Below are 21,010 nucleotides of genomic sequence, written 5' to 3'. Positions count from 1 at the left end.
TAAGTAGACAATGGCTTTGTATGTGTTTTCGCCGCTGATTTTTTCATATTTAAACGAAGAATACTGTCGTAGATCTCTGAATCGGTGGCGAATTTATAGAAAATATGTTTATACTTTTGCTCTGCCAAAAAATGTTTTCATTGCGTATTTCAGATAGCCAAAATTTATAGTTATTTTAATTTGCGACGAACTGAGAGAGTATTCGGAGCCACATTCAGAAAGCAAGAACGCAGTTTCTACTGAAAGAAAGGTTATACTATTCCTGAAATTATAGATATAAATTGTAATTGTATGCTTTAAAAATATAGAAGATAATAAGTTTATCAAGCACATAAACCTTCTTCATTTAGTACAAATATAGACATCCGATAAGCTTCTATACGATTTATATGCAGCAAGAATTACGTTTACTTTAAAATCTAGCAGTTGAATACCTTACGAGTAATACCGTGAACACACAAAGGAATGTCGTTCATTATTACGCGAAATTCACACTATTGTAAAATTAAAATTAAAAAAAAAAAAAAAAAAACTATAAAATAGCTTTATAATATTTTTCTCAGTAGCTGTACTACTACTAGTGTGATACTTTTAAAAGTAAGTTTTAGCCCAGAGGGCCTATTAATTTCGTTTTGCCATTTTGTGGCGTTTCACGATAAATGGCGTTTCACTTTTCAAATTGTGGCCACCAAGTATTATCGCACTCTATTATATTTAAAGAAATTAAATAATGAGGAATCTGCAGAATGTATGAATGTTTCTCGCACTGTGATAAAACAACGGTACCTAGAGCCATGAAATTCTGAATAACGTAATCCTCCATCCTAATACAGGCATCTGGAGGCCCAAATTTGAAACTGGGAATTTGTTTTATTATCTATTTCATATTTTGTAAAGCATTTATGAGTTTTTAATTAAGAAACCCGACGATTTCAAAGCGAGCAATGGCAACATTGTACGGAAAAAAAAACATTTTCATCTCTAGCGCACGAGACTATGTATCGGAAATTCTAAAGATATGCTTCTTATAAATTATATGATATTGCTGTTGAATTGAATTTTATGGTTTAAGTGTGAAAAACATGATATTTAATAAATAAAGGTAACGCGCAAAACGTTAAAAAAATGGCCCTTTGGAAGTAATATAAAAAATCTAAAGGCTTTCAGACTTCTTTTTTTTTTTTTTTTTCTTTTTGTGTGTGTGTGTAATTTTATTATGTTTTAAAACTAGTTTCTAAGTGAGGTCTTTCTAAGGGAAACTGGCTCGTATATACATTACACATGGGGAAACCCACGAAAACGCCGACCAGCTCGTTCGCGGGATTCGAACCTCGGACCAAACTACCTGCGTTCAGCGACTCTACCGCTCGGCGACTGGTAGGCTTGTTAGCAGAATTATACTGCATTATTATTGTATTATGCTATAAAGTAACAATGCTATAAGACTGAGGGTTTGTTCATGGAATAGTACTTTTGTAACCTATTACAGTATTAAAAAATCATTGTTTCTTTGCAAACTTAAAAAAAAAAAAAAAATACTGTTCATAGCATTTTCATTTTTATATTGTAAAAAAGATATTGATTATTATTAGTTTTCTATTTAAAATGTGTCGAAACGCTGGTTTGACAAGGACCTCAACTGCAGGAGACTTTAGTACTTGCATTGTGAAAATATTACTATCTTTTAATTATTTTCAGAGAATAAAATCTTTTGAGAAGGAAGAATATTTAAACTGAGCAGCTGTTATATATATAAAAAAATTAAAATAACAGCAATGTAATATTTAAAAAAAAAGGTATTAGTAATTGTGTGACAAAAATTGCAAAATGAATTAATCACACATACAGGATAGATTAGTTTAATTTTGGTTATGTATTTTATATTGAAAAAATATTTTCTTTCGTGTAGAATAAATTATTTAAAATAAAGCATTTTGATGGTGTGTGATAGTTGAATGTAGCCATAGCGAATGAATTTTATTTCTTTTCCTGAAAGAAATAATTTTCATAGAAAAAGAAAATATAAAAAAGGGAAGAAATATAGCATTGTAAGTAAAAAAGGGAAGTCTTATAGCATTGTAAGTAAAATGCGTATAATTTAATATTCCGTACAAGGAAGTCATGTGGTGTACACATCAGATTTTTGTTTAGATGGTACTTTAATGTGTCAAAAGGTTGAGAACCGCTGGTCTAGAATTCGAGTACCGGTGAGGATTTCATTGACTTTTCCTTATTTCCTGATTCGAAAATTTTGGTACACTCGGCCGTAAGCTGTATCAAGGGAATTTCCGTTTAAATACATATTAAACATAAAAATAAATTTTTGTAAATAAACTAACAAAAATGTGTCATCGTAAATGTAAAAAAGGATCCTGACTACGCGAAAATGTTGTATAGTATTAAACCCCCACCCCTGTGCATCAGTATCGAATTTAACCCATCGAAGGACCTAGGAATAATTTTGGTTGTTTTTAGTTTCGTCTTATGTACAGACGGAATTATAATCTATAATATTATTTATTTAAATAATTAAACAGTTAAAAATTCAGTATCTAAATAGTAAAAGAAAGTTTTATTTCAATAAAAGTACCGCAGTAGCTTCTACGAAAAATTGTACGCAATTTAGAACGAATTTTAAAATGCGTGGAATTTATCAATGTTGTGTTAATAAATTTTACGAATCAGTTACTGAAGTTAAACTAAATAAACTTGAAAGTTGGAACTATTAGAATATTTGAAGTTCTAAAAAGGTAACTCTGTAAAAATTTTGAAACGATTTTCCTTTTTAACTGTCTCCTGAAACTACTTTGCCTGAACACATAACTTTATCGTAAAACGTGCAAAAGCGGTCATTTTATTAAAATGATTTTTTCTTTAGTTTTATCTTAAATCTAATAAGAAATTAACAGATAAATGTCTGCCTTTGCATAGTCACTCAGTAACCTAGCAGATGAATATTATTTCAACTTACCACACTTACAAAATGTTACAACAACTTTATTATTTTATTATTTACAACAATATTATTTTCTACATTATTCTACTTTATTATTTACAACATTATTATTTTCAACAACTTACAAAATATTATTACAACTTACGACTTTTGCTCTTTAAATTCATACCTACTTTAAAAATCTTTTGTCTTTCTTTGGGAAAATAAATCTTCTTGGATTCATGGACAAGAAGCAGCAATACATTCCAGATGAAGAAAATGTGTAAAAGAAATTTAAGAAAAAAAAAAAAAAAATCTGTAAGGTTTTAGATTTTAAATAACATCCAAAGGGGCGTCTGTTTTTAACGTTTTGTGTGTTACCTTTATTTATTAGATATCATGTTCTTCGCACTTAAACTATAAAATTCAGTTCAAGAGCAATATCGCAAAATAATTTTAAATTGAGCATAACTTTAGAATTTCCGATGCACAGTCTTACGCGCTGGAGATACGTAGGTAAGTTGAAAAATAAGTTTTCCCTGTCGAATGTGGTCAGAGTTGTGTATGAAAGTCAAAAAATAGAATGAGACATTCTATGATCGTACGTATTCACGCGTATTCTATGATCACTGGATCTGTCTACAACTTGAGCGAACAATATTGACTCAAAAAACCGGTATGGACAGCCATCACAACGTATCGGAGAAAGCCATTCTGTGGTCAACACGCAGCAGAATATGCTGCTGTGTTATGTGAAGGAAAATCCCGTTTTTTAAGGGGAAAGTTAACGCAGGAATTTAGAGCTAAGAAATAAAGAGTGATATGGGATACCACGAAAGCAATGGTAAATAGATAAGAGTAAATGAATTAAGCTTACTTCAGATCCTTTTAGAAATAAACAATTTTAATCATTTAAATTTATAATATGATTAATTTGCAATACAATCTAATAGCAAACTAAGTTTTTTTTTTTTTTTTTTTTTCTTTTTCTTTTCCATGCTTACATTAAAACTGTTTTTCCGTAATTTACAGTTACTATTGGAAAAATATTTCTTTAAACAAGAAATTACAAAGAAAATATTTCTTTCTTTATATTTCTTCCCTTTTTTATATTTTCTTTTTCTATGAAAATTATTTCTTTCAGGAAAAGAAATAAAATTCATTCGCTATGGCTACATTCAACTATCACACACCATCAAAATGCTTTATTTTAAATAATTTATTCTACACGAAAGAAAATATTTTTTCAATATAAAATACATAACCAAAATTAAACTAATCTATCCTGTATGTGTGATTAATTCATTTTGCAATTTTTGTCACACAATTACTAATACCTTTTTTTTTAAATATTACATTGCTGTTATTTTAATTTTTTTATATATATAAGAGCTGCTCAGTTTAAATATTCTTCCTTCTCAAAAGATTTTATTCTCTGAAAATAATTAAAAGATAGTAATATTTTCACAATGCAAGTATTAAAGTCTCCTGCAGTTGAAGTCCTTGTCAAACCAGCGTTTCGACACATTTTAAATAGAAAACTAATAATAATCAATATCTTTTTTACAATATAAAAATGAGAATGCTATGAACAGTATTTTTTTTTTTTTTTTTTTTTTTTTTTTTTTTTTAAGTTTGCAAAGAAACAATGATTTTTTAATACTGTAATAGGTTACAAAAGTACTATTCCATGAACAAACCCTCAGTCTTATAGCATTGTTATTACATTTTATATTTCATTTCTTATTGGATTAAATTAAATTTACTTCGCCGACAGCGCATAAACCACAATAGAATAAATTCATTCTTTAAAATTCACTCTAGTATTTGTTTACCATAGCGACACTCTGGGGCTACATTCACTTAACAGTATTATATTTCGTTCCTATTATAACTCAGAATGCACAAAATTTATATCATTTAAAGAATAGAATTATCTAATCGTTCCCACATGTTCTATTCAAATACTATAATAAAGCTAGAATGGTGTATAAAAGAAATTAAGCAAACAAAACAAAAAAGGAACAGTTTTTCACAGACGATTGAGTATTTCTCATTCAATTAATTCAGTTCTCACTTCGCGAGAAGGCAAAAATACATAAAAACTCAAAATATCTATATTAAAAATTACGAAGTAAATCTTAAACGCTTATTTCCTCGAAAAAATTCCAGAAAGGATTAAGCATGATTTAATTGCAATAATAAATGCAGGCGTTACCTTTGTTGTTGCGAAGCTAAGTTTCTCTAGATTGGCAACACTACTTCTACCTCTAGTCTGCTGTTTCAAATGTAAACAATCAATGGCCGCCATAAAAAAAAAGGCTCAGCGGCACTTAAGCAACTTTAAAATTGATGATAATTCTAAAAATATTGCATACATATTTATTAAAGGCATAAAAAATACCTTAACCGGAAGATAAAAACAACATAATTCAATCATTTTTAAAGCAAAAAATGTACAATTTCCAAATATATAAGAGTAAAGAAACTGAGATCACTGAGCCGGGTAACAGAGTGGATATATATATAAATATATTTATATACGTTTGGTGCGGCCGATTGCAACCAAGATACGAGGTGCACATCTACATGTTATAGCAGTCCTATATACAAAATTTCAACGTTCTGAAGCTATTCGTTTTTGAGTTATGCGAGATACGTACGTACGTACGTATATACATTCGTACAGACGCCACGAAAAATTTTCTTCAGAATTCATTTTAAAGCAGTTTTATAATTTTTTTGGAAGAAACGAGTCTTTTTATTCTGTCCTTACGTACAGATATCATGCAAAAACACCGTTAAATTGCATTCGATAGCAGTCAAAATGGATATTTCGTTGAAATATGCTGCCTGAAACTTTTCGCGATTACAATACTTCCTTTTTACTTCATACAAAGATGTAAAAATTAAAAAACTTCAGTACCACGATTACATTTTACAATGATTATTCTTCAATTTCTCAAATATTTAAAAAAAAAAAAAAAAAAAAAAAAAATTGCCATTTGCACAACCTGTTGGCTTTTTGTATTAAATATGCACACGTAAAGAATATTCGATTCAAAATTGGTTACCATTTTAATTACCAAAATTTAAGTTATAATATTTAATTCCAAAATTTAGAGTGAAATTTTGGCCGGTTAAAAAGAGATCGTCTGGTCTTATTTCACTTAGTTTTAACCGCAAATTAGGATCCAATCATAATTTTGTTCCGTATTTACTTTTCAAACATAACGTGGAAGAAAGTCCTTGTTCACACAAATAGTTTTTGCTAAAAGCAATAAAAATTGAACACTTTTATTTGAAGTGCCTTTAAGTTTTTTTTTTTTTTTTTTTTTTTAGGTTTAGCGAAATGTTAACATGTCTGTTATTTTTGGAATCTTCAGTTACAGTTCGATCACAGGAAATTTCTATTAACTGTTCTCTTTCTTCACGGCCCACCAGCGGCCGATCGGTAAAGTCGCTGAACACTGGTAGTTCGGTCCGAGGTTCGGTTCGAATCCCGCGAACGGGCTGGCTGCATGGGTGTTTTCGTGGTTTTTCCCATGTGTAACGTGTATAGGAGCCAGTTCCCTTAGAAAGTCCTCCACGAAGGCATTCCTTCCCTTAGGCAGATAGCCCTAGTGTGCTTTGCCATAATTAAATACTCCGAACACCTTTCTTCACGAGATTTTTTAATTGAATTTTGATGAAGAATCGCTGCTCTAGATCTTTCGACTGCTAACTGGACGTGCTTCCAATTACACCATGAAGGCATACGGTGAGAAAAGAACAGGAACGAATAAAGTTCCGTAAAGTTCATTGTATCTAAGTATTATTGCTCTTTCTATACTCCATTTAATTTTCCAGGAATAACGAACTTTATTGTATTTCTGTAATTATTTAATTATTGCAATGATCTAATTTAAGTGAATCTTAAGCTCATTCTAATTTTGAGGATGCATACCACAAGTTTTTTATAAATAAACTAGGGCGATTAAACACCTCTTTTTTCTCCCCCCCCCCAGGAACACACTGTTCTCGTGTGGAAGAATGGGCGGAGAGCGGACCGGTAGACGAATTTTGTATGAGAGCTGAATCAGCGACCGACTCCAATGAAACTCAAGAAGTGGAACAATGCTATTGCAAGGAGGGTTACAAAAGGAACACAATGGGGCATTGCGTTCATGAACGATTTTGTGCAATTAGTAAGTTTTTTTTTTTTTTTTTTTTTTTTTTCATTTTCGCAATATAAATGAGAGCAGTAATAATAATATTAACAATCTATATGTTTTCTTCACCGCATTGAACTCCGATTGTTATTTAATGACAACAGATCTGCGTAAACTGTTTCCTATTTACATTTAGTTTTTAATTCTCAAAACTTGTGTGAATTGCATTAGATGGGTCAATAGCTCAAATTTATGTTAATTGCATTAAACGTATCTCTAGTTCATATGATTTAAATGTACACTAAAGTATGAAATTTTATAAATTAATTGCTCCCAGAAGAGTAGACAAATTTCTTTCTAATCCTTATATTAATTTTATTGGCTTGGAAAAAAAAAAAAAAAAAAGAGAGAAAAAAATAATAATTCAGACGATACATAATTAAATATATGCAGCGGAACATATACACTGGTGTGCAAAAATTAAGGACGAGACGGTTTTTTCAATATAACTTTGTACAAAAGCTTTCCAAATCAACATATTTAATACCGTAAGATCCCCAATACATATGGACATGAGTAATGTAAGCAACACTTACTAAAAGAGAAATCAAAAGGATAAAAAGAAGCTTTGTTGAAAAAGTAGCATGGAGCGCAATGCGACTGAAGGCCGAAACATCCCTGTGATGGGTGTCCAGCAAGAAACATCCGGTCTTTAATAGGGGATATGATCTCCCCTGACTGCTAGGCAGGTTTCACAGCGTCTGCCCATGCTGAGAATGAGGATGTCAATGAGTTGTTGAGGCATTGCTGCCCATTCGTCTTGCAGCGCCAATCGAAGCTCCGGAATCGTTACTGGTGGTAAGGTACGAGCTGCCAAGCGTCTGCCTAGAAAATCCCATACATGCTCGGTGGGATTGAGATCCGGAGATCGTGCCGGCCAATCCATACGTTCAATATGCTCACTCTCTAAGAGCTGTTTGGCAGCTACTGTGCGATGACATGGTGCATTGTCGTCCATGAAAAGGAACTGCGGACCCATAACGCCTCTAAAAAGACGCACATATGGAAGAAGAATCTCGTTACAATAACGGGTCCCGTTGACTGAACCTGCGTCGAAGATGTGAAGGTCTGTACGACTACCAAGCATGATGCCTCCCCTAACGAGAACACCGCCACCTCCATACCTGTCTCTTTCAATGATGTTCGAGGGATGATTGCGGCTTCCCCGCTCTCTCCAGGTGAGTATGCGATGAGAATCGCTACTCAGACTGAATCTGCTCTCGTCTGTAAAGAGTACTCGTCCCCATTCATTGTCTCTCCAATTCCGGTGTTCCCGGCACCACAGAGAACGCCTTCTCCGATGGGCAGGCGTTAGAGGTACACACCGTACAGGGCGTCGTGCAAACAGACCAGACCACCACCGTGCAGTCGTCTGGCCACGGTAAAACGCGATATCGGTCGTCCAGTCGCCTGTGTCGTGTGTCTAGCGATTTCTCCCGCTGTCTGCCGCCTGTTTCTTCTGGCCTGTAAGGCAATGTACCGGTCATCTGCGGGTGTGGTTCCTCGTGAACGACCACTACTAAACCCCCGGATAGCTGTTCCTGTAGTTTGAAATTGTCTCGAAAGTCATGAAACGATGCTGTGAGCAATTCCGAACTCTGCAGTCACACTTGTCACACTGCGGCCTTCCTCCAACTTCCCAATGATTCGACCTCGTGTAAAAGCATCCAGATGTCGTCTAACAGATTGATTATTCGCCATTTCTCGCTGAGGCAGCAACTCGGTGTGATTTTAACTGCTATACGGCGTGCGATCTCTTTGCCAGAAATACTGATCTTACACCGACAACATGCTTTATACTACTCAGACACTCCCCCATTACGTCTACCTGCATATCTGCGCATGTGCTACCGTACATCACCTTACTTAACCTCCTGATTGGTCTTTCTGTCCGCTCTGCCTCTTCGTTCAGCTGATATGCTAATATTTCGACTTCGTCCTTAATTTTTGCACACCAGTGTATGTGCCACTAAATTTACTGCTGTTACTCACTAAAAATTCTGCTGTTACTCACTAACAATTACTGCTGTTACTCACTAAAAATTACTGCTGTTACTCACTAAAAATTACTGCTGCGTTAAAAAGTACTTAGAATCTCCCGAATGTTGGTGATCATCTTCCAATATTTAGAAAATAGCCACCCAGACGGTATAGTCGTTAGGACAGCCGACTGCGACAGCAAATGGCCCGAGTTCGAATCTCGCAGAAGGCATCGTTGTAACTGTCCGTCCATTGATAGAAGGCAAAGGTGGCCTACCTGTTACGTGTCTTCATAATAAGGTGACCGTCACTTTCGACTTCAAGACGAAGTCAGCTGATGGCTTGCCATTGGTTAAACACAAATGAACAGAGAGAAACAAAGAAATATGAGTTGCCAAATGTTGGGATACGCAAAGAATGCTTTACCCTGTACCATCCTAGAGCGGTGTGACTCTAGTAGTCCGGGGGGGGTAGCGTCTCGGACTCGCTGGGTAATGTCCCACTGCGACGGGCAGCACCAGCGACTGGCAGATAGCAAATTGTCGGCCAGTGTCACTTTAAGCGATGCGTTCTTCTTTCCAATGTGCGAAGGCGGAGGTTTAACCACGGCTCAGGCAAACTCGAAACGTTCGCAATAGGGTTCCCGCGTGTGATCGCTAGCCCGGGGTGGTAATTTTCCGATTTTCGAACACATGAAAAGTTCTAATAGTGTCAAAAAATTTAGCAGTGACAGTTCGCAGGTTAGTAAAGTCTAATGAGTCCGAAGGGAACACCACCTGCTCTGCAGGCCGAAGTTGAAGAGTAAGTGCGTACATAAACCAATTATATAACATGATCGAAGGAATAAAGATATGCCTTAACGCAATACACTCTTTGCCTGTATTCCTTATATATCATTGTCTTACACTCTCGTCATTGTGACGTACCATCGGTGTCATCTGGTTACTTCCTGAAATTTGCATATGATTCTTGAAGATGTGTGTAGTGATTTTACAGGTCATATATTTATTTTATAGATCGATTTCCGCGTGACTCCGAATTATCCTTAAGTTATGGACATGAGTGTAGTTAACTATTATTAGTAGAATTGTAATTAAAATTGTTTTATTTGCTCGTTAAATGCAGCGCGTGATGAATTTTAAAAGAAAACTACGCCAGAAAAGCAAAAATACAAGAGCACGTGCATTTAACATTTAATAAAAGTTTATCTCCGTAATGGATATTTAATTTGAATAAATGTAATTGACTACAGTGTTAACTGCAACCTTAATTCTACGCTTTTCGCTTTCGAGAAATTGCTAGAACTCTCTCGTGCGGCCGATTTAAAAAGCTATAAAAGCCAGAGACAGAACATCTCAGCTGAGTTGTTGTTTTTAGTGAGCTGTTGTTGTTTATTCAGCTGCTGTAAATTTTAATCGGGTTAGCTTTCTCTGCGCTTTGAATTGTGTTCTATTTAATGTTTCAGTAGATTAAAATATTACTGTCTACTGATAATATTGCGTGATATTGCGATACTGTACGAATATCTTCGAGGAAACATCCAGCGTTTTGTTATATTTCTTGTGATAAGAATAAATTTTACTAACGTTTATCGGACTTACACACCTATTATTCTGGAATTTTTCCAGAATAATAGGTGTGCTTATGTAAGGCAATCGCTACGTGTGGGACATACGTATCCCACCATTAACTACGGCTGGGACATATGTGTTCTAGCCTTTGCCTTGAAAATTGTTTGCCAAAAAAATCCCAAAGGCTAAATTAAACTTTTTTATGGCAAATTTGTTCACTTGGTTAGAAAACGGGGTAATTTTTTAAGAATTAGTAGTCAAAGGGTTAAAACTAAGGACAGTCGTAAAAGGTCCTCCGATACTTTATTTCCTCAAATAACTAATCGAAGCACTTTTCAACAGGCATTTTCATAGCAAAATAGTTAATGGTTTTTATATTTTTAACAATAAATATACAAATTAAGTTTATACGTTAAAAGTGAATTACGCACCGTTAAGAATATCGAGCATTCAATGATCGTGTCAAAAGCGAAATTTTATTCATTTCGCTAGATCTGCAATTCTTTTTTCCCTCAGTTAATACTATTTACGGTATAGTATTCAATGCTTTGAATTTCTCCTCCAGAGATATTGCAACACTCTATAGTGATTGCAAATACAGTCAAAAGTCGTTAATTCGGACGCCCATAATTCGGAATGATCTATAATCCGGACTTCAAAGCTAAAAACTTTCTGCGCATGCGCCGCGTTGACACATGCGGATAGGCGATTACGCGTGCACGTAAGACCTTTTACGTCTGCGCATATGCGTGTGCGCAAGTGCAGAATACGTTTTCGCGTGCGCGTTTTATGTATAACGGACGGAATAAGCTAAAATTATCTAATTATCTATTTCAGTTAATGTTGATGATTGTGTTGTTCCTTAATTTTCGAATTGGATCCGGCTTATTATTTTTTGCAGACTGTAAGAGCAATACTATAAAAGTAAACTTGAACTTTCGATTATATCAAATAGAATTTTCGATGCTGGAGCTCCCAAATGATCTACAAAACGAAAGTATGTTTCGATGTCCATCAAACAAAAAGTGGAATTGCTGCAAAAAATGGATAAAGACATGAAGAAGGTGACAGAGAGGTTAGTGAAAACGAAAAAATTTCGATTGACAAGTTAGTCGGTATTCTCGGCAGAGCAATTACGGGACTTGAACAGCGGAACTTCGTAACTAAACAAGAAATTATGTCTGTTTATAGAATTAAAGAGAAAGTATTATCACATAAAACGAAGCAACTTAAACAACTTACATTGAAAGGTTTAATAAAGTAAACAAATAAATATTAAGCTTTTTTTTTTTTTTTTTTTGTAAATTTTGATACCCTTTAGATCATAATTGTTCTTTATTTCATAAATTACGGTTTCATATTTTTAATTTTAGAATTTCTGCATGTCATCTTACGAGATTGAAACTGATGATCTATAATCCGGAATCGCCGAAGTCCCGATGAGTCCGGATTAACGACTTTTGACTGTAGTACCATTCCCGCGCAATCCACTCCTATTTAAGGCCCGGGTATGATATTTATATCGTGTACGAAGGCACTTTTAACGACCAAAGAATTTAATTTCATGCAGCGATCTTTGCATAAGTTGGCCAAACCTGTCACAGAAACATAAACCAGATATCATTCCCAATCACCAGGACATCATCAATGTTCGTCTTAATATTTCTGTTGTTTTTAGCAACAAAACAAAACAAAACAAAAAAAAAAAACAAAAAAAACAAAAAAAACGGAAATTATTTTAGTTTGGTTGCTTAAAACTTTTAATCGCTCTACAGTGACAATACCCCATTTTGTGGGCCGAAGACAGTTGTCAAAAGTAAACAGCGTAACATTTTAATTCGTCCAGAAAATAGACTTGCATCGGAATGAAGTACAAACCAGCTTTCCAAGTTTGACTTTAAGGACTTTAAGGACAAAGGGTGTCCAGTGGGAATGCTGTTACGATAATTCCTGTGGCATCCACGATGTTCAAGGCCTAGTGGGCGTAGATTATTGGATTAATTCTTATAATTAGCGATAATGGCGATCCGGATTATCAGGAAGACAATTTAGAGTAATATTGATTATACCTTATAAAGTAATTAAGACACCTTAAAGTATTTCTTCTCCCTTCTTAGCATGAATTTGTGGTGTAGTGGTCAGTAAGCTAGGTGCATATTCGAGAGGCCCGAATCCCGGCGAAGGTGCCGTTCATTTTTCATATTTCCTGCTATCAAGAATACATAATATCTCTACAGTGGCGCCAGAATAAAAGGTGGTGAATGATGATTCTTCACCACTAGGATTTGGCGATTGAGTTCCCTAAAACCCCAGTTGCCCTTTAAAAGGTGAGGTATATAAGATATTTCTCCCTTCTTAGCATGCTTTCGTGGTGTAGTGGTCAGCACGCTCGACGGGAATTCGAGAGGTCCGTGGTTCGAGTCCCGGCGAGGGCGTTGCTCATTTTTCACGTCTCCTGCTTTATAAAAATCTGATGTGTACACCACATGACTTCCTTGTACGGAATATTAAATTATACGCATTTGTTTCTTGCATAAATTTTAAACTTATTGGATTAAATTAAATCTACTTCGCCGACAGCGCATTAACCACAATAGAATAAAGGCATTCTTTAAAATTCACTCTATTTGTTTAACATAGCGACACTCTGGCGCTAGGTTCACTTAACAGTATTATATTTCGTTCATATTATAACTCAGAATGCACAAAATGTATATCATTTAAAGAATTATCTAATCGTTGCCACATGTTCTTTTCAAATACTATAATAAAGCTAGAACGATGTAAAAAAAGAAATCACGAAAAAAAAAAAAAAACAGTTTTTCACGGACGATTGAGTATTTCTCATTCAATTAATTCAGTTTTCACTTCGCGGCAAGACAAAAATACATAAAAGCTCAAAATATCTGTATTAAAAATTACTAATTATCAAAAATTAAATTACTAATTATTAAAAATTAAGTAAATCTTAAACACTTATTTCCTCGAAAAAAATTACAGAAAGGATTAAGTATGATTTAATTCGCAATAATAAATGAAGGCGTTATTTTTGTTGTTGCGAAGCTTAGTCTCTGTAGATTGGCAGCAAATCTACAATTCTGCTGTTTCAAATGTAAACAAATATGTCCGCCATGTTATTTAAAATTTAACCGCACTTAAACAGCTTTTAAATTGTTGATAATTGTACAAATATTGCTTCCAGAATTACGAAAGGCATAAAAACTTTAACCGGAAGATAAAAACAACATAATTCAATTATTTTTAAAGCAAAAAATGTACAATTTACAAGCATATAAGAGTAAAGAAACTGAGATCACTGTGCCGAGTAACAAAGTGGATATATATATATAAAATACGTTTGGTGCGGCCGATTGCAACCCAAATACGAGATGCACATCTAGATGTTATAGTAGTCCTATATACAAAATTTCAACGTTCTGAGGCTACTCGTTTTTGAGTTATGCGAGATACGTACGTACGTACATACGTTCGTACAGATGCCACGAAATATTCTCTTCAGAATTCATTTTAAAGCAGTTTCATAATTTTTTTGAAGGGAAAGATTCTTTTATTCTGTCCTTACGTACAGATATCACGCAAAAACATCGTTAAATTGCATTCGATAGCTGTCAAAAGGGATATTTTCGTTGAAATATGCTGCCTGTACCTTTTCGCGATTACAATACTTCCTTTTTACTTCGTACAAGGAAGTAAAAATACCTAATATCTCTACAACCTGTTCAATAAAGTGTAACAGAAAGTTCATGTTCTAAATTGAAGCGTACTTAAATTATACTAGCCACGGTCGTTTGATTTGTGGTTGAATACTATCTTTCTTATATTAGAAATGCAGGTCCAGTCCGTAAGTTGTTGTATATTTAGGACTAATAGCAGACTGCTATTTAATTTTATTTTTATTTTTATCTTGATTTTTGATGTAATCGGAATAGTTTTTACATATTTTAACACCTTAATGTGTCATTTTGTGCGGACGCGTCGGGAAATTGTAACAGAGAATTGAGACTAATAAATTTTCTAAGACACTTTGTCTAATTAAAAATTTTGTAGCCAAAAAGTTTCAATTGTCTGTTTCGGCGAAACCCGTAATGGAGTTAGCTTGATTCGACGTTCAATTAGAAATTTCCCTTGAAAAGCCAGATTGGACTTCGAATTCAGCTAATTTACCATTTTCCACTTTATATTTTTATCTTTTTTTATCTGATTTTGTTTGTTTTATGTTTTAACTTGTTCCATCGTTTGATTTTCATATGTTTTAACTTTTCAAGTGTCACATCGATAGGTACTTTACTGTATCTTTTGCCATTACTAGTTTCCAGCGCTTAGTATTTTACTGTGTTTATTTTCTCGTGTAGCATAATTTCTCACCCTTCAATGACATTGTTTTTTTAAAATGTGTTGAACTTTTCTTGGAGCCACAGCTCCTGGTAACTTTTAGGCGAGCTTTCTACAATTTCTTATATTAGAAATATATACCTATTGCTCTGTTTTTTAGTTATGTGTGTGGGTGAAGAAATCTATCAAGAATGTGTTCCTAAGTGCAATACCACTTGTCGCAATTATGGAGATCCAGATTGTCAGGAAGATGGACAGTGCTATCCCGGATGCTTCTGTCCTCCAAATTATGTTATGAGTGACAGTCGTTCCTGCGTACACGTGGAGGAATGCTTCCAAAGTAAGAATAACTCTTCGTTTTATACCTTGGAAAAGACCAGTCAGATATTTTGATTTTGAAAAAAAAAAAAAAAAAAATTATAATTTGTACTTGCGAAATAATAATGTGCAAATAAATAAATTCATTAATCCAAAGGGGCAATTTGCCCAGAAGAACTATTAATTTCGATTTGGTATTTTGCGTCGATTCACTGTAAATGTCTGTTCACTTTTCAAACTGTTGCCACCAAATATTAGAGCCCTGTGTTATATTTAAAAAAATTAAATATTGAAGAATCTGCATGAATGTAGGTAAGTTTCTCGCACTGTGATAAAACAGCGGTACCTAGAGCGACACAATTTTGAATAACGTAATCTTCCACAGAACAGGGGCAACTAGTAGCTCAAATTTGGAATTTGAAATTTGTTTTATTATCCTTTTCATATTTTGTAAAACATTAACGAATTTTTGATTAAGAAACTCGACGATTTCAAAGCGAGCAATGGCAACACTGTAAAAAAAAAAAAAAAAAAAAAAAAAAATTACCTTCAGTGCGCGAGATTGTATATCGGAAATTCTACGCTCATGCGATATTGCTGTTGAATTGAATTTTATGGTTTAAGTGCGAAGAACATGACATTTAATAAATAAACGTAGCACACAAAACGTTAAAAAACGCGCCTTTGTTCGTAATGTAAAATCTGAAGGCCTTTCGGATTTTATTTATTTTTTTTTATTTAATTTACTTAATAAGACTGCATATGTTTTAAATATCCCAAACGAAGTTGTTCGTGAGATGGTTGCAGACGTGCCGTAAATTGAAATTACTCACTAAAAATATACATATATCAAAATTATATCTATGATAAATAGACTCGTTGACGAATAAATAACACAACAGGAAGTCTCAAAGGGGTTGTGATCTGAAATTTTATGTATTAGAAAGATGTAAGGCTAATCACAGTGAAAGGATATTTAGATATGCTATTTATTTTCAACAACCAATGCTCGAGTAAAAAGAAAAAATCTTAAAGTTACATAAATGAGCATTAAAAGTTGAATACTGGAATGAGGAATACTAGTACTACTTTTTATTACAGAATTCATTCAATTGCGAAGTTAGCCATCTTGTGAATATATACAGAAATTCATAATAGATTTTCTAAAAAACGTTGTAAGAATTTTGTTAATTTTATTAACAGTTAAATTTTGAGTTAAACTTCCTTTCCTATCGCTTCTTAATTTCAACTTACCACTTCCGCCCGGAACGTAGTTTTAGAATCACGTCTGAATACATAATGAGGAAGAGCGGTATTTAACCGGAAAGTTCTTAGGTCTTAGTGAGAGAGATACCAGGTATTCTGGGTAGCACACGTCCGCCTTTTTAGGCTACTCTCTCGTAAGCTATTATTACTCTAGGCCGTACTTTGGGCCCTTGATAGCTTCGCAGTCATTTAGCGTTAAGGAGACAACTCCGTTAGAATCTTAATAGCTTCGGCTATATCTCTTTAGTTAAGACTGGTCTAGTTTAATTCTTAGTCTCTCAACTTCAAGCCTGAGTGTCGGCTTTATTGTAAAACCCCAAGAAGGTGTTCTGTTAAATTTTATTTGAATAATAAAGGGTCTTTTAACCCTTTCCAAATTTATTTACTGTCTCACGAACTCAAGCCATTATTCACTTACTAGTCCATAAGATTCTTCACATTCAACTGTAACTTAAGGTATGTAGAGAATCCTACAAGGTTTCAAAAACCCTAATACACTGGTTTCCAAAAATGAAGATAAGGTCACAAAAACAGCGATAACTCAATCAAAAATAAGCCAATCTGTATAAAATTTGAATATGTTGTTAAATGAGAGCTGCTGAGTAAAACTGCAGTTCTTAAGGGACTCATACACCTTAAACCCCTCATGATCTTCGAATATGTGACTGTTGCAAGAATTGGGATATTTTATTTTTTTAAAGCAATTACTTCCAACTTTTCTAAAGCTGACTACATAATATAGCTGCTTTAGAAACTAGTAACCAGAAAGTTTATGTTGCCACAAATATTTTTGTAATTTAATCCTCTTTGTGACAAAATATTTCGTCATGTTTCCACCTTTCGCCCATGATATTTGAAAAATGGCTAATGGTACATACTTGAAATTGGATGGAATTCTTTATATGGGCACTATTTTCGAACTGAACCAACAATCTGATAAATATTTTAATACTGAAAAATTTTATGGACGAAAACATTACAAATTTTGTTAATAAAATACATTTTATAAACTCGACTCAAAATAAAATAAAAATTGAACATGAAATTTTTAGAATTTTAGGTTCACAGTAGTTTCCAAATGTTATAAAAGCTATATATTGAATATGGAATTAAATTATGAAACAGAATGTTTTAAACTGTGCGCGCAAGTTGGAAACATGACGAAAAATGTTGTCACAAAGCGGATTAAATTATAAAAATATTTGTGGCAACAAAAACTTTCTGATTACTATTTCAGAAAGCAGCTACATTATGTAGTCAGCTTTAAAAAGTTGGTAGTAATTGCTTTTAAAATAAATAAGTTATTCCAATTCTTGCAACAGTCACCTATTCGAACATCTTATGGGTTTTAAGGTGTATGAGTCCCCTTAAATTAGTGAACTTTGGAAACAATTTCTAACCACAGATTTGGCATCCAGGCGATTCTGCCAAGGATCGCCAACTACTACTGCGAGCGCCGACGACGATATTTGTTTCTATGCGCACGAAGGAATAGCACATCAACTCAGAAACTCCTTTGCTTCATCCACTGGGAAGTTAGCGTCAACGTCAATCGTGCCTAGAAGGCTTCAAGAAGGCGGTCTGTACGCGAGGCGACCAGCCATTTGCATACCATTCACGCCACCTCTTAGAAGGGAACATTTGAGGTGGACACGTCAACATTCCCACTAAACGGCTAGTCAATGGAGGGCTACGGATGAGTCCAGGTTTAGCCTCCAAACCGACAGTAGACGTTATTTGATTTGGAAAGAACCTGGAACCCGTATCGTCCATCAAACATCCGTGAAAGAGATGCATACGTAGGAAGCAGTGTCTGCGGTTGGGGTAGTATTCTTTGGGTGGAGTTACAGACCTCCATGCCTTTCTACGTGGAACCATGAATGTTCAGGACTATAGAGATGACATCTTCGATCCTCATGTGTGCCCATATGTCGAGGCAATATGTAATTTCCTGCTACAGAACGACAGTGCTAGACTGCAGAGTGCATCGTGGATGATTATCTTCAGCAACAAAGAATGCAGCGCAAGGAGTGGCCAGCACGATCATCGAATCTGAATACTATCGACCATGTCTGGGATCCCTTAGGAAGATGTATAACTGCTCTCAATCCTCCTCTTCAGACCGTTGCCAGCTTGCAACTTCTTTGCAAGAGCAATGGCTTTCACTTCCCACGGAACTGATGGACTGCATAATTGACAGCATCGTACATCGCAGTATGTGTGCATTTCTTCTAAGGAAGATCTTACTCCATATTGAAGACGGCTCTCCTGTACCAAACTGACACATCCAATTTGTTCTTTTTATACATATTCTAATTTATATAACACCATAACTGTCTGGAAATTTCTTTTCATGCTATTTTATACCTTACTATGTGCCATTTTGAGATTTTTCTTAGTTAATGATTACCAGTGAACTATTAAGAAACTCTTTACAGTAACAAGTAAATTCGCTTAAATTTTATTCCAAGAGTTTTACGTTAAGGACAGATTGATAGTTAGAGGACCTCGACTTGCTGAGGTGTAGCATTTGAGGAGCATTTCGAGGCATTCTGCTGCCAGTTTTGTTGTTTCTAGGAAAGATAACGGGATTATGAAACATTTTGGAAGGATTTTGAAACTGTACAACAACAATTAGCGGATGCTTATATGTAACCGTACTTACATAACGTTCTAAAACATAATAATTAAAACTACTAACGCATGAAAATTTAAGTATTTACTTTTCATCTTCTAAGTTTTGTGCACTGAATTTCAAATGTTTAGTAACGAAAACAAGCTGTAGCTTAACTTGATTTTTCTTTTTAGTCTAATAAATTAATTTTAACGGGAAATTGAAACAATAATCAAAAATGTAATTTAGAAGAACCATCTTTATTGCAAGAAAATAAAGTTACTAGCTGCAGTTAAACTTCACCTAGTTAACTTTAAATTTTATTCAAGTCACTCTCAGTTACTAAGATTTTTTTAAATCCTGTAATTGATCTACTAATGTTACTAACATAGGCTCTGTTTTCTGAATAGATTCAACAACGGAAGATCCCATGGACACTAATGAAGGAAATGAAAATAATTCGACGACAACTACGGAAATTACGTTTCAAAAGAATGACGATTCTGAAGACAAAACGTCATTGGACACCCAACAAACAACCGTTATGACATCAGCCAAAGAAGATACTACAACCAATGATTTCAATACATACTCAACACCTACTACCTTAAGTAGAACAGAAATAACAACTATTAGCAATGTCTTTGAAACTTCTACTACTTCCAAAGGATTGGACGAAACAACACCAATACCAGAGAATGACGAGGAAAATATTTAAAAACACTTTTTACAGTGTACTATAACTTTATGAACATTTTAGTACTCTTCTGTGTCGAGCAGAAACTAGAACAACCACCAGCGTCTCAAATTATTCTTACAATTATGACACCACCAAAGATGACGAGGAAGATAACATGAAGATACGTTTTGTTACATTCCTTTGTGTTTTAAAGGCATTACAGCTTTCTAAATATTTTACCACTTTTTTTACGACTTACTGTGATCAAAGTGTGCATTTGAAACAATTACCATAAATTACTGCGTATTTTAAAGTTAAATTCCTTAACTTTCTCAAATCCTCGTTTTACCCACGGTTGCAGAAGAAGTACATGGTGTGCAACCGTGTGGTGCAGAATTCCGGATACAAATTCATAATTAACTTTCAGCTTTTAATATTTTATTGTAGGAAGAAAAAAGATTTGTAACTGAAAAATCCCTAATGAATCTTGAAATAGTATCATACTTAAAACGCTTTTATTCTGCGTTAAATGTTTTTAAAAAGTTCACGGATGAAATTAAACAGGAATTCATAATGCATATTCTTGTTTCTTGCATTTTAGAAAGATATACGTAATGTACAATTAGCAACCATACCTTGGGATATAAAGTAGTAATTAATTTTGAATTTTTATGAATTTTATTTTTTAAAAAAATTTTGTAATTCTAAAAGTCACCAGTGTTTTCACGTGGCTTTATATAAACATGTAGCATGCTTTTATTCTGTATGAAATTTTATAAAACAAATTTATATTGCAATTAAAGAAGAATGTATATCGTATTTTGGATATTTTAGTTTTTGACGCCTCTACACCGCTGGCGCTTTACAGTGTTCTCAATTCTTTTATCATTCATCTTTATTCTTTTCTTCCTTTCTTTTTACTTCCCTGTACGAAGTAAAAAGGAAGTATTGTAATCGTGAAAGGTTTCAGGCAGCATATTTCAACGAAAATACCCATTTTGACCGCTATCGAATGCAATTTAACGATGTTTTTGCGTCATATCTGTACGTAAGGACAGAATAAAATACTCTTTTCCTTCAAAA

At 34.0% G+C, this 21,010-nt stretch overlaps 1 protein-coding gene and 1 non-coding gene across 2 annotated transcripts in view; both read left to right on the top strand.

Moving 5' to 3' along the window:
* LOC118181269 (uncharacterized) overlaps window positions 1-20,746 on the top strand; it is a 42,109-nt gene extending 21,363 nt beyond the window's left edge. Inside the window, exons 4-6 of the mRNA XM_035350356.2 lie at window positions 6,943-7,122; window positions 15,211-15,390; window positions 19,659-20,746. Of these exons, the coding sequence (XP_035206247.1) occupies window positions 6,943-7,122; window positions 15,211-15,390; window positions 19,659-19,966 (668 nt within the window). The 3' untranslated portion in view covers window positions 19,967-20,746. The remainder of the gene's footprint in view (window positions 1-6,942; window positions 7,123-15,210; window positions 15,391-19,658) is intronic.
* On the top strand, window positions 13,060-13,132 carry TRNAS-GGA (transfer RNA serine (anticodon GGA)). Its single transcript has one exon. It is a non-coding gene; the product is annotated as a tRNA-Ser (tRNA).
* Window positions 20,747-21,010: the final 264 nt, after the last annotated feature.

This window comes from Stegodyphus dumicola, chromosome 12, assembly GCF_044657685.1.
Source record: "Stegodyphus dumicola isolate Sdum_Otavi_A_Nest chromosome 12, ASM4465768v1".
In the NCBI taxonomy this organism is placed as follows: Eukaryota; Metazoa; Arthropoda; class Arachnida; order Araneae; family Eresidae; genus Stegodyphus; species Stegodyphus dumicola.
This window is presented reverse-complemented; position numbering and strand designations above follow the sequence as displayed.